The sequence below is a fragment of the Canis lupus genome, chromosome 30, assembly GCF_003254725.2.
Source record: "Canis lupus dingo isolate Sandy chromosome 30, ASM325472v2, whole genome shotgun sequence".
NCBI classification, from domain to species: Eukaryota; Metazoa; Chordata; class Mammalia; order Carnivora; family Canidae; genus Canis; species Canis lupus.
In genome coordinates this window covers 14892606-14906529 of record NC_064272.1, presented here as the reverse complement: position 1 = coordinate 14906529, position 13924 = coordinate 14892606, and the positions used below count along the sequence as shown (strand labels likewise).

At 37.6% G+C, this 13924-nt stretch overlaps 1 protein-coding gene across 3 annotated transcripts in view; it reads left to right on the top strand.

The window, feature by feature from the left end:
- FBN1 (fibrillin 1) overlaps positions 1-13924 on the top strand; it is a 223168-nt gene that overhangs the window by 150325 nt on the left and 58919 nt on the right. For 2 of the 3 annotated variants that reach the window (XM_025472864.2, XM_049104135.1), the window contains exons 26-32: positions 62-190; positions 982-1107; positions 1212-1337; positions 2512-2634; positions 3707-3832; positions 5734-5859; positions 13771-13893. In XM_025472864.2, the coding sequence (XP_025328649.1) occupies positions 62-190; positions 982-1107; positions 1212-1337; positions 2512-2634; positions 3707-3832; positions 5734-5859; positions 13771-13893 (879 nt within the window). Of the gene's footprint in view, positions 1-61; positions 191-981; positions 1108-1211; positions 1338-2511; positions 2635-3706; positions 3833-5733; positions 5860-13050; positions 13283-13770; positions 13894-13924 lie in introns of those variants that run through there. The other variant, XM_049104136.1, reaches the window with a different exon arrangement.

Sequence of the window (13924 nt, the reverse complement as noted above, 5' to 3'; positions counted from 1 at the left end):
TTGCCACAAGAATGAAAGCTCTCCTGTTACTCATGTGTTGCCACTTACTGCTTGCATTCAGACATCGATGAATGCCGAATCTCCCCTGACCTCTGCGGCCGAGGCCAGTGCGTGAACACCCCAGGGGACTTCGAATGCAAGTGTGACGAAGGCTATGAAAGCGGATTCATGATGATGAAGAACTGCATGGGTAAGTGTGTGACCATCTGATCCTATTACACAGGTAATAAGGGATTCCCCGAAGCTTTGATGACTCAGAGCCTCCCTCCCAGCTTCTCCCTGCCCACCCCCCAACCCCCCTGCATGGGTCTCCTGACCAGTGTGTCTGGAATCAGTCTGTGGCAGAGGGAGACTGACGTGTGGAAAGCATGAGGGACTTCTTGCCATGGGTTGGCGGGTGGCCTAGGACATTAGTTATGGGTCCCAGAGAAGTGAGTTTAACACCTGGAAGAGACACCCCAGGGAAGAGAAACGATTCGAGCATTAGCTATATTCAAAGTGACATTATAGGGTTTCTATCCAATATTTCTAGAAAAAGAGCTTGATTAAGCTGGCTGCATTAGATTAGGTTCCCTAGAGAGAAGCCTGAGAAGGGGATTTTTTTTTTTTTTTTTTTTAAAGAGAAGCTGTAGAGAAGTGAAGGAAGGAAGTTAGGGCAGGGGAAAAGGCCTCTTAGCCTTAACCTGATCCCACTGAGCGCTCTGGAATGTGAATGGTATCAAACAATTGTCCTGCTTTTAGGCAAAACCAGACTGCATACTCCCTTGTCTGCCACGGGCAGCTGCCAACATTTGAGGGGGATGTAATTCTCACCTCTCAAGCATTTCTGAATGAGGTGGACAGCAGTTCTCCAAGAAGGGAGCCTGTGAGGCCTAGCAGCCAGGACTCCCAGCGACCCTGATGCACTGAGGAGTGCCCTGGCTTGGGGTCCTGAGCAGGACACCACCACCATCTTCAACTTGGGTCATTGTCATTTTGCAGATATCGATGAGTGTCAGAGAGATCCTCTCCTGTGCCGGGGTGGCGTTTGCCTCAACACTGAGGGAAGTTACCGCTGTGAGTGTCCTCCTGGTCATCAGCTCTCTCCCAACATCTCAGCATGTATAGGTAAGGAGGAAGACTTTCAGACCACATATTTGTGTCTCAACCCACATCTCTGCCACAGTCAGAAGCTTCTGGCTGGGTGTTTGCTATTTTTATTTTCTAAACAGACATCAACGAGTGTGAACTGAGTGCGAACCTCTGCCCTAATGGCCGTTGTGTGAACCTCATCGGGAAGTATCAGTGTGCTTGCAACCCTGGCTATCATTCAACTCCTGACAGGCTGTTTTGTGTGGGTAAGTTCTCTCTTTTATTTTATACTTTATTTTATTTAGTCTCTTTCTAGAAACACTCCAGTAATGTTCTGAGTTCTGTTTTCATCACTAGTTACTTTTACTTAATCTCTCTTGTTTTCCGTAAGTAAAATTCTTTTCATAGTGGCTCACAGTCTTTGGATCTCACCTCCCTTGTCTGTTTAAAGAACCATTTAAATGAAGGCTATGAAATGTTTTCGCTCTAACAAGTCAAATTTGAGCCATGCTGCTTTGAATACTGAACGATAGCACATGCTTTGTTTATGCACGTGCATACCCAGGCAAATCAGCAAGCAAGTACTAACCACTTACAATAAATGAAGCATGGGTTCTGTGAGAAACACAAAAAAACAGAGGGTACAGCGTCTGCCCTTAGGTGGTTTAGATCAGCTGTGAGATTTCAAAGATTAATTATTGGCAAGAAGACCATGTTCTCTTCATTCCTTACATTGAAATGGAGGCCAGGTCTGGCACTCCTTAAAGATGGGGTTTTGTGGGACAAGCATTTTGCTTTGTGGCTGGCCCTCTGTAGGTTTAGTTGTGCTCGGAAGAGTGGCACAGAAAACCCTCTGGGTTTATTGTGCCCAAAGTCAAAGTGAAACTTTGTGAAAACTGCCAGTTTTTGCCTGGTTTGGGGTGTACATCATGTGGAACTGCCAAGTCTCACATGGTTTCCACCCAAAGCCATAAATCAGCCCAAATTTTTCTGAATCATGGCCCAGGACAACTCAGAATTCCAAATCAGGTTCTTGAAAAGGATCAGAATCTCAGCCAATCAAACTGAATGTCAAGTTTATAACTGAATATGTGACCCAGAGAATTTCATCCACGTGCCTATTATCATAACTGGGGTTGTGCGTTTAGCCCTACCTGGCATGTGGCACCCCATGTATCATGTAACTGATTATTCACCTAACTCCCCAGCTGCAACATAAGCATTATGAAGGTAGGTATAGGTCTGTCTCATTCATGATTAGATTCTTATCTGTAGCATGTAGTAGGTTTGCACTTTATATTTGTTGAAGGAATTGAATGATGCAATGATTTCCAGTTGCCTGAGGATGTTTTTGTTTTGTCGTGTTGTGCTTTGGAAACTTGAAATGCATGCCATGATCATAGACACAAAGAAAGGTGATATTCTTTTTCTTTTTCTTAGACATCGACGAATGCAGCATAATGAATGGTGGTTGTGAGACCTTCTGTACAAACTCTGAAGGCAGCTATGAATGTAGCTGTCAGCCAGGATTTGCACTAATGCCCGACCAGAGGTCATGCACTGGTGAGTAGGTTTTAGCCTCCCGTGAAATACCTCAGTAGCCTAGAGAGAGGTTCAGGGCCCAGACTGGAGTCAGACAACCCTGAGTTCAAAATTTTGTTTGTCACACATTTTAACTATGCATCCTTAATAAAGATCCTTAGCATCAGTTTCCTCATCTCTAAGATGAGGTTCAGATTGCCTGTGTGGGGGAATGCATACAGCACTTTGCACAGTTCCTGGCACGTAGAGTAAGATATAATTTTGAAGAATCTGATCTTTTGACTTACTTCAGAGCTACTCTAGGTGTGCTCCTTGGACCAGCCGCATCAGCATCACCCAAGGGTATGTTAGAAATGCAAAATCTTAGGTCCCACTCAGACCTACTGATTCAGAAACTTCTGGGGATAGATCCCAATAATCTATTTTCACAAGTTCTCCAAGTGATACAGATACGTGCTAAAACTTGAGAACTGTTGCTCTAATTCACACCTCTTGTTGTATCATGCTGGGCTGGAAGAGTCATGTCTCCAAACTAGAGATGAGAATGGAGGTTGATGATACAGGTTTTCATTTTGGTTTTGGCTAAGAAGAGAACTTGGGTTTGGATATCAAAATTACTTTATCAGATCTAGGAAAATCTCCAAAAAAAACTTTAGATGTAAATTGACCAAAAAAAGTTAAATGTTGAAAATAAATATTTTTAACCAAAAGTACATGTAAGTAGATATGCTTGTTTTAAGCAAGTTTCACCTTTACAATATCAGTAAACCAGAAGATAATCAACTTTAGGCATTGAAATATGACAATGAAAAAATAAAATTTAATCATTGTTAAATGATCAGTTCATGTCAGGGATAAAATTGCTAGTTAAATGATGGATTTCTAATAAGGTGTAGAGATTGATCCTAAATAATATGCTATAAATCTTGAAAATGGATCTCTGCTTTTTCACCCAGGATAAATTGATGGGATAATTTAACCCTTCGTCTGGATTTGAAGCAAATAGGCTGTTTATTTGACTTGAGTTAGTTAACTTTTTCACCACTTATTAATAGAACTAGTGTTAACAACATGTTGGTTTTCTTCTCCACAGACATTGATGAGTGTGAAGATAACCCCAATATCTGTGACGGCGGTCAGTGTACAAACATTCCCGGGGAGTACAGGTGCTTGTGTTATGATGGATTCATGGCATCTGAAGACATGAAGACTTGTGTAGGTGAGCAAAGAACACAGAATTTCCCATTTTGTCTGGTTATTCACAAGCATGGTTAAATTACATAAACATTAGTTTGGGAAGTTGATAAATGGATCCTATCGGAAAAGTAAGGATATTTAGGGACATATTACTAATGTTCCAAGACCAACATTCCAAAGAGCAACTTTCTTGTGACTGTGATATGATGTTCTTATCAGATATGTTATATGGACTGAGTTGACCATTGGTCACTCCACGTGGACATTTATTTTATGTCTGCGCGCTATTTCTGTCCACTTAACCCTAGGCCTTTAAAATCTTTTACTAAAGGCAAGCAAAATTTATTTCTGACAAGAATGAAGAAAACTCTAGAATTGATTGTATTGATGTATTCTATTGCTGTGTTTTCAAATTTCTCACACTTTTCTTCAGTATATAATCCCATTCAGTATCATTGTAATCTCAGACATTTTAATTTTCATCTCTAAAAATTTGATTTGGGTTATTTTTCACATCTCCCCCGGGAGCGATGTGAAAGTTAAATCATTCCTCTAACTTTTTGAGCCCATGAAATAGAATTGTAGTAACTGCTCTAATATCCTAATTCCATCATCTGTGTCAGTTCTGGGTCATTTCAGTAAATTGACTTTCTTCCTCATTATGGGTCACATTTTCCTGCCTCATTGAATGGCTGGTAATTTTTGACTGGATGCCAGACATTATAAATTTTGACTTGCTAGTTGCTAGATGTTTTAAATCCTGAGAAATATTCTTGGGCTTTATTCTGGAACCCAGGTAAGTTATTTGGAAACAGAAGGATCCTTTAAAGTCTTGCTTTTATGCCTTTAAGCAGCAGTTACTTAGAGGCTTATTTTGCCCCATTACTGAGGCAAGACCCTTCTGAATTATGAGATTTTCCAGTCTGACGAGTAGGAATAGGCACAATTCCAGGCTTTCTGTGAGCTCTGATGATTGTTCCCTCTAATTCTTTTGAGTGGTACTTCCCCTAGCTTTGAGCAGTTTCCTTACATGAGTGCATTGATCACTACTTATCTGAATACATGACGGGGCTCTCTCTCTATGCAGCTTTCTTCTGTCCTTTACTCTGCCCTGTGAACTCTGGCTGCCTTGGTCTTCTGGGACTTCCAGTGTTATCCCCTCAACTCTAGGACACCACTCAGCTCCATCTCCCCTATGTCATGGCCTTAAAACTGTCCCTACACCATAACCTGGGACATTCCTAGAACTCACCTAGCTTGTTTTCTTTTTGTCAGGCATGACAGTCTTCTGTTGCCTCTGTTGTCCTTTTGCTGGTGTTTTCACATGGGAAAATAAATTCTGTGTCTATTACTCCATCTTGGCAAGAAGCGAGAGTCTAAAATTGAAAATATTTAAATTCTGTCACATTTATATCTTTAGAAAACCTTTACTGAATATTTATGAAGTCCTATAAATTAAAGTGAAGTCATAAAAAAATAATTCGTAATTTGGGGAAGACGTCAAGTTTATAACTATCTGCACCAAGACTACCAGTTCATCTATCCTTTATTTTAAATATTGGAAACTAAAATGTTGGCAGCTGGAGACTGAATTAAATTTTGTATCTTACAACAGAATATGCTGTCTTTAAAGTTTCCTAGACTGTCACATAAACAGACTCAATACGCAGTCTTGAGTCAATCAGTTTATTTGATTACCTCCTGCTTATGGCCCAGATAAGGAGGCAGTCTACCTGGTTAGCCTGCAGTATAGAAAGCAAGTGTGAACTGCTTGTGAACCTGTAAATATACTCCTTTTTTTTTTTTTTATGAAAACACTTCACCTTTTGTAATTTATTTGTCATAGTTGTTTTATCTCAGGAAAAATGTTTTCAATGATATAAACACATGACTGTATGTATTAATAATATCTGTATTTTACAGATGTCAATGAATGTGACCTAAATCCAAATATCTGCCTAAGTGGAACCTGTGAAAACACAAAAGGCTCGTTTATTTGCCACTGTGATATGGGATATTCAGGCAAAAAAGGAAAAACTGGCTGTACAGGTATGTTTTTTCAATTTGAACAATAAAACGTTTGATGGTTAAAAGACTATTACCAGAGGAATACAAGTTTTAAAACTGCTAACATTTTAATTGCTTTGTAAAGCATTTTATATAACATTTTTCATTAACTTAGCTTGCCCTTCTTTGAAACTTGTCATATTTTAGATTAGATCTATGCTGAAGCTTTTTTCTTTACCCATAAAAAAGGGCATATTGGATGAATTCTCACTATAACTAACACCATAAATATCACATTTTATGAGGTTAAATATCACATTTTTATATCAAAGTAGTTAATATGCTAATTACCGTACATTCCTATCCCTTTTTTAAAGCAAGCCTCCCTTGTCAACATTTCATTTGAGGGTTTATAGTTAAGGTTTTTAAAGAAACATCCTACAATTCATATTTTTCATCAATTCTCATCAGTCTTCCAGTTCCTTAAATTAGCGTGCTTTGGATATATTAAGTTGCTTTAGCCTAAATAATTCCTGGGACTTAGCAAACTTTATGAGGTGATAATTAAACCATTTGTAATTTTGTTTGTCTCATACCAGTAATCCATAAAAAAATCTTTTCACAACATTTGTAGAAGATTATTTTATTAAACGTCAAATTAAAGAAGTCACTCTGTGTGGATGATATTGTTATTAAGCATTTAGTTGGTGTTTTCAAATTTGAGGCGATGGTGGTAAGTATGTGGAATAATATAATAAAGTTTTACTATAGTTACTTGTAGTAATATAACAGATTATGGGATATAACATAATTTAAAACATAATGGAGATCATGGTGAGCTTGATTAGGTAATGGCATAATTTCTTTACAAATAACAGACTATAATTCCAAAAGCCAGTTTGGCCAGCCCTTGTGATTTGAAACGAACATTAAAATATTTGCAGATTGGCAATGTGGTAAATGTCCTTTCTTAATTATATCAACATTTTTCAAGAAAGTTTGCAAGGATATTTATTATCATTCCAAACTGTCCAATAATGCTAAGTTTCAAATTTATAGATATACAAGATAATGCCAATAATATTACTATTGGTTAAAAAATGACAAATTCTAGCCAAATTACAAAAAGAAGTATGAAGCTAGAATGCCTTCATGCTCACTATGTTCCTCAATCTTCCTATGAAGCAGGGTCAGCAGTCCATTCTAATAAGTGGCACAGTGTTTAAAATCTCATCTGTTGCTCTCTGGGATACAATATGTCTGTGGTTCATGTTTTATTGTAAGCTCTCAGGATAAGTATAGGACTTGAGGTAAGGGGTGGTGTTCTGGCACTAATGAAGGGGAAGATAAGATTGTTTCATATTGCATTTTACCTGATACAGGCTAATACCATTGTTTGGTTCAGTTAAACTCATGAAATTCGTCCCAGAGAACCAAGAGGCTTACAGAGGGAGAAGTTAATCTAATGGGACCATCAGTCTTCATTCCCTATAAGAAAAGGATCTCTAGAACTTTATGCTCCAAATCAGAGGCATGAGCAGAGGCTGATTATTTTAGGCCTTTCACCCTAAAGAAAGCTTAAATTCTCATACAATATTAATATCATTTTAGGTAAATGAGATATATATATAATGCCTTTGGCACAATATTTGGTATATAGTAGCTGGTTAATAAATAGTAGCCAGTGTCATTGTAAAATGAGACCTGCAGGCACAGTATCGAGAAGCCATTTTAAAGACATAACTTCTAGTTCAGCAAAATTTTATAGTACTATTTACTGATACATGCTTGAAATCAGTTTAAGAAGGGAACTCTTCCTTGGTATTCTAAAAGGCTTGTTTTTTATAATTGAGTTTGCACTGTGGTGATGAGAGCCATGTACTCTATATTAGATGAGATGACACACCAGTTTTACATTAAGAACAGCAGTCTTTTGGTAAATCTCATGAACAGAAACTTAGATTTGAGGTCCAAGAAATACTCTATTCTTTCCTAAGGCCAACATCCCCTTACTTTTAAATTGTAGCCTAAAATGACTTTTCAATTTCACAGAACCCAGCCAGCACTGTAGGGAGAAAACTGGAGTTTCACAGCCTCTTTGATATCACAGCAGCAGGACATGTGATATTCTCACGTGAAGTAGTAGAACTCTAGATTTTATTGTTAGTTCTTCCACTGATTCATGAGCTTGAACAGCTTATCAGGGTGCTCTGTAGTTATGCAAGTGTTCCTCTTAGGTAAGCACCCCTGCAGTGAAGTATGGAAAGAGGGGATGCATGAGGAAGGGAAAAAAAGAGGTCCTCTGTAAATACTTTAATTCATCCAAATGTATCACATTTGATTGGAAATGACGTACACAAACAGGAATTGGCAGCAAGTTTGGTATACTTAAAAACAAGTTTTAAAAAATCTGAGCCAAAATGTATTTTTAATACCATGTAACTAGGGCTCTTTTAGCCTGCTTTTAGTTTAAAATTAGTGTCACTCCCAGCTTAGAATATCATCAAGTTTCCCTGGTGATAGTCATGTTAAAGACAAGTGTTTATAATGTCCCAGGCAACTAATGTAAATAGAGATACGTATCTTGCCTAATGGGATAAGCAAACCACACCACAAATAACAGTGAAGAACAAACCTGGAACAATGTTTTTGATGATGATATGTAAATATATTTTTGTACATATGTAATATGTATACAGAATACAATGTGTATACTCATATATAATATATATGTATATGTGTATATATGTATATATATACACATATATATATATGAGTACCCTATAAAGGAATTATAAAAATATGTATGCTATTTCATAGAGAACTTTGTTTCATGAGAACTCAAAAAATGTCCTCTGGGTTCCATTACAGCTTTGTCTAAATATTTCAGCTTCCTTGTCATTACTGATTGTTTCCATTTTAACAAATAAACATGTTTTTTTCTCCCAATCACTTTAGCAGTGCTCCGAATCCACCCACTGACTTACATTCCCAGCCCACACAGATGTTAAGGGCTTCTTTTTTTCTCCTTAAGCTTTGTTCATGGGTATGCTGAGGAGAACATTCAATTTAATGGAAGGAGAATGTACATTTGCTTAAGATCTAGAACACAGCTTTTCTGTCCTTAGCTTATGGGGGCTGGATTACAGTGTTTCCAGTCTGTGGACCACATGCAAGGCTTCTGCTGCTCATTCCACATATTTGTAATTAGACAACAAATTGGAAGATGGAGAACTAGGTTGCTGCTACGTACCATCTCTGTGGGTCCTGGCTTTCACAAACTCACTTGTAAGAACCTACCTTCCATCATGTGCTCACTCAGTTTAGGTTAGTGAGAAAGAATGCCATTAAAATCAGAATTGTTTTCAGTTAAAATAGCAGCATAGCTGGGTAATGCCGTTTCTCAAACTCTCGGCTGCTTTTCACATGAGAAATGTTACTCATAGGTCTTAGTCCATGACAGAGAATCATATACTCCAAACCATCAGGACTCAGGGAGAATTTGTACCCATTTACTTCCAGCTTCTTATCACTGCTAATTGTCCTCTACTGGCTGTCAGCCTGTGAAAACTCCGTGGGTGTTCAGTTAAACAGTCTTGGCTCAAATTTGGATCCAAATTGAGAAATCCAAGCCTTCATGTTTGGACTCTCCATTTATTCTAATGTCCTCTTCCCCAATGCCCAGTCAACGAGATCTCCCAGTGTGCCAGCTCTGCCATCATTGATGCCCAGATGACAGGAAGGCAGGTGTGTGGGGGTAATACAGCCTCTCCTTATATGACTGGCAGAAGAGGCCAGAGCAGCTCAGAGCACAAGCCTTTACTTGAATGTCAGTGGGACACACCCAGAACCTGTACTGGTGTCTGCTCAGACCACACCCTTGCCTGTCAAGACAGCCATGCAAGTAGGACCTTTGGGTCTTTGTGAGGGAACTTTGGTGGGGTTAAGGAGGTTGCAGTGTCAGCCCTAAATTTGAATTTCCTTGCTTTTTTTGGCTTGGCCTTATTCTTAATCTTTAAAAAGGAATTTTCTGTCTGGAGCAAACTTGTGGGGGAAAGAGAACATTTGTACAGAAAGAGATGTTCTTGGCAAGCATGTGCTATGTTTCCTTCACACTATTGAAGAGTAGATGTTTGAATACAGCATTTTGTTTGCTTGTTTTCCTTATGGCTCAGTTTCCCCTTCTGTTTGCTTTTATAATCAAGTGCAGTCTTAGGCCCAAGTCTGCCATGGAAATAATTAATAAATAATAATTTGCAATAGTATGCATGCACATATACACACATGCAAAGAGCTTTTACTCAAAGATGCCTCTACATCTTATGACCAACTCTTTCTAATTCATTTATTACATATTAAGAGTAAATAATTGAGATGATGACTTAAATATTCATAAAATAAAGAATTGAATATTGTCTCCTGAGTATCACCTCCTAGTATCCTAAAGCCTATGATACATGGCTTCTTGCCAATGGAATTTCTTTTCACCTTGAGAACATTGCAGGAAAACTACATGTATTTTCTTGAATTAGAAATTTATATTGTCAAAAAATAAAAAAAGAAATTAAGAAAAGAAATTTATATTGGCATATTATTAATGATTTAAAAATGGAAGGAGACTCCTTTTAAAAGAAATCTTAATTGTATGATTAAATGTGAAAGCTAAAATAATCCATATGAAAATCAGAATATCTTTGGTCATTTGAAAATTGGAAAGAAAACAATTCAGAATTACCGGATTGACAGGTTACAGTCATCTCTGAAAATTGTATTAGTAGAAAAGATTAGTGAAAATTTCTACAAGTCTGTTAATACCAAGATTTTAAAAACTCCATAAAGTGGTACTTAGAATAAAGTCTTTATGTGACTAAAGAAATCAGCACGATTAGGCTGTTGTGGCCCAAGAGAAAGAGTGCCAAGCAGCAGACAGGGAAAATGAGTTCTGACAGACTTAGAAATGAGTTCTGCTACTTATTGACCTTGGGGCCCTAGAAAGTCCCCATGTGCTTGGGGACTATGGTATCCTCCTCTGAGCAATTGAGAATTAGGAAAGTCAAATTCTGAGTTTTTTTCCAATCAGAAAATTTCTTGACTTTATAACATTTAGTAGCTTCAGTGCTTAGGCAAGGGAAGCTCATTGTTTCTACTTAACTCAGAGATCAGGACAAATAAAGGAGGGAAATGAAGATAGGACTCTGCAAAAGTGGTCCTTAACTCTGAGGGGAGTGATTACCTGAGGAAGAAGAAGTGTTGATGGTCCTGCTTGGGAGCCCATGAGGTCAGGCTTACTTTTCTTGAATTTCCGTGCATACTTACCACTATTATCCCTGGGCTGGCCTTCCTCCTCATTTCCTTGGAATGTGCCGTGCTCAATTATTCAGTTGGTTAAAGCTTCCAGTCACAAGTCTAAAGCTGCTTGGTATGTGCCTCCCTTGACCTGCTTTAATAACTCAATAGATTCATGTGGCTGCCAAAGCTACATTAAAATTCACCCATACAATACATTGTAATTGTAAGAACTTTCTTCAGGCGTGTTTTCATTTTATGATTATTAGTGATGTTATGAAGTATTTCCATAGGAAAAATGTCATTCTTTTATTTCATGTTTGCTCTAGAAGTTATGAAGAAGCCAAATATCCCAAGACCATTTCAGGGCTTCAGATGGAACATTTGGCAAGCAGTGTGTTTCCAAACACTTTCAAATCATTTAATTGGGCTTCTTAAGTAAACAAAAGGGTAAACACAAGTTGCATGCCTGGTTTCTTTTTCATACCACTTTTCAAATGATCACTGAAAATTCTTGCAACATTTCACATGCCAAAATGATCATTCTTGACCTAAGTTTTGTGTTAGACAGTGGTTTCCATGTAGAGTCATTGTACCCATGCTTAAGAGTTCTTGTTCGTAGTTAATGAAAAAGTTATTATAAGGTGAAGTCCCTGTCTTTCATTATGGATTCATTTTGGGCAATAAAGATTCTGGCACCAATTTCAATTCTGATCACCAGCAGGGTGTCTTAAAATTCAACTCCATTCTGACAACAATATCTACCTGAAGACAGTGAAAGACTTCACAGGTTAAGGGCTCAGTTACGCAAGACTGTCTTCATTTCAGATGCCAGTCACAAGTCTAGGTTGTTACCTGGGCTTTTGAATGGCTATTAATCCTATAAATTAGAGGTTCCCACCACCTCTCTATCCCATCACAGAATGCAGGAAACCAGTTTCCTTGTTAGATTACTAGTTTATTATAAATGGATAAACTCAGAACCAACCAGAAGGAAGGGATGCATAGGGCAAGACATGGGGCAGGGGTATTTAGCTTCAAGGCTTTCTCTAAGCAAGACATTCTTTCTGAATCTCCATATGTTCACCAATCCAGAAGCTCTCTAAACCCATCTTTTTGAGTTTTATGGAAGCTTCATTACATAGATGTGATTAATCAAATCATTGGTCATTGGCTAGTGATTCAACCCCCAACCTCTCTCCCATGGAGGTCAGGGTGGTAGAACTGAAAGTTCTAACCCTCTAATCACATGGTTCATTCTCCTGGCAACAAACCCCATTTTTAGGTGAAGTCCAAAATTACCTCATTAATCTTACAAAAGACACCTTTGTGCTTTCATCACTTAGGTAATTCCAAGGGTTTTAGGAGCTCTATTCCAGAATCAAGGACAAAGACCAAATGTTTATTTATTTTTATAAGTTACAATAACACAGAAAACAAAACATTTCACTTTATATTTTATGGCGCTTTTATGTTATAGAATCTATCTTGGCTAAATTTGGAAATAGAATTCTGGAGAACGGAGAACTTTCAAGAATTTGGAGTCTTTTAGTGATGTTAAAAAAAATCAAATTCAACTGAGTAAATTGGCTTTATTCCATGACTTATGCATCCAGCAGTATCCCACCTGGCAAATTCAAAGGAGCTCCAAGGAGCTGTATAAAATGGAAGGCTTTGAGGGGTAGAAAGAGGGAGAGAAACAAGGGAAGAGCAGATTGTTTCAGGCAAGGTCATCTTCCTATAGGTCTATCAGGTAGATTACCTCTTAGTGTTAACCAGGTAACTCCAGACTGACTGGTTAAAAGTTTCATTCCTGGAAGAGGCTATAATTAAGTTAAGTATTAAGCCATTGTTTACTGATATGGGGCTTAGCACAAGTGACTTCACTTTAGGCCTGATGCCTCTTTTTGACAGTAATGTGACCTTAATCTGGTATTCCTTTTACAGAAAAATCTCCATTGGATTGATTTGAGTTTTACATGAAATATGCAAGAAGGCTTGGGTCTCCAACATGCTAGAGGTCTAAGAAGCTAGAGGAAAGATGGTTCACTCATTGCCTTAAAGAAAATTCTCTGCAAATGTTTGAATTAGGAATGCCTAAAGTAAAACTTTTATAGAAATAAAGCATAATTAAATAATATAGTATTTCCGTTGAAGAATAAAATATATTTAATATATAGCATATGAGTGAAAAAGTTTTCTAGCATGCCAACAACATTGTATTCCTTTGTTTGTATGAGGTATGATAACAATGTGCACCATTACTCTATAGTTGACTTAATAAAAATATTGAGAATAGAAACATGTGACCATGCGTGTTATTACCATAGAATGTTAGGCAAATCACTTTTTAAGGTCTTCAACTAAAAAGAGGTTCATTTTGGTTTTCGGTGACAATGAAAGATTAATGGAATTAAAATAATGGAAGATAATTAGAATTAATAATAGCAAGTAGCTATTATCATATTGTCCTTTACAAATATTCAACAGCTTTAAATTTCAATTTTTAGAGTTATATATGTGGATGCTAAACCAATCTATATTATACTATGGAAAGTGTGAAAGTGAGTCAACTTTTGAAGTTGCTAGTTGCTGTTCCTAAGTTATTTAAAAGACCAAAAAGGCATCTGTGCTAAACTTTTTTTTAACCACTGGTTATTTTTCCAGACATCAACGAATGTGAAATTGGAGCACACAACTGTGACAGACACGCCGTATGTACCAACACAGCAGGAAGCTTCAAATGTAGCTGCAGCCCTGGATGGATTGGAGATGGCATTAAGTGCACGGGTGGGTTGGAAAATAATTGCTTCTCATGAGC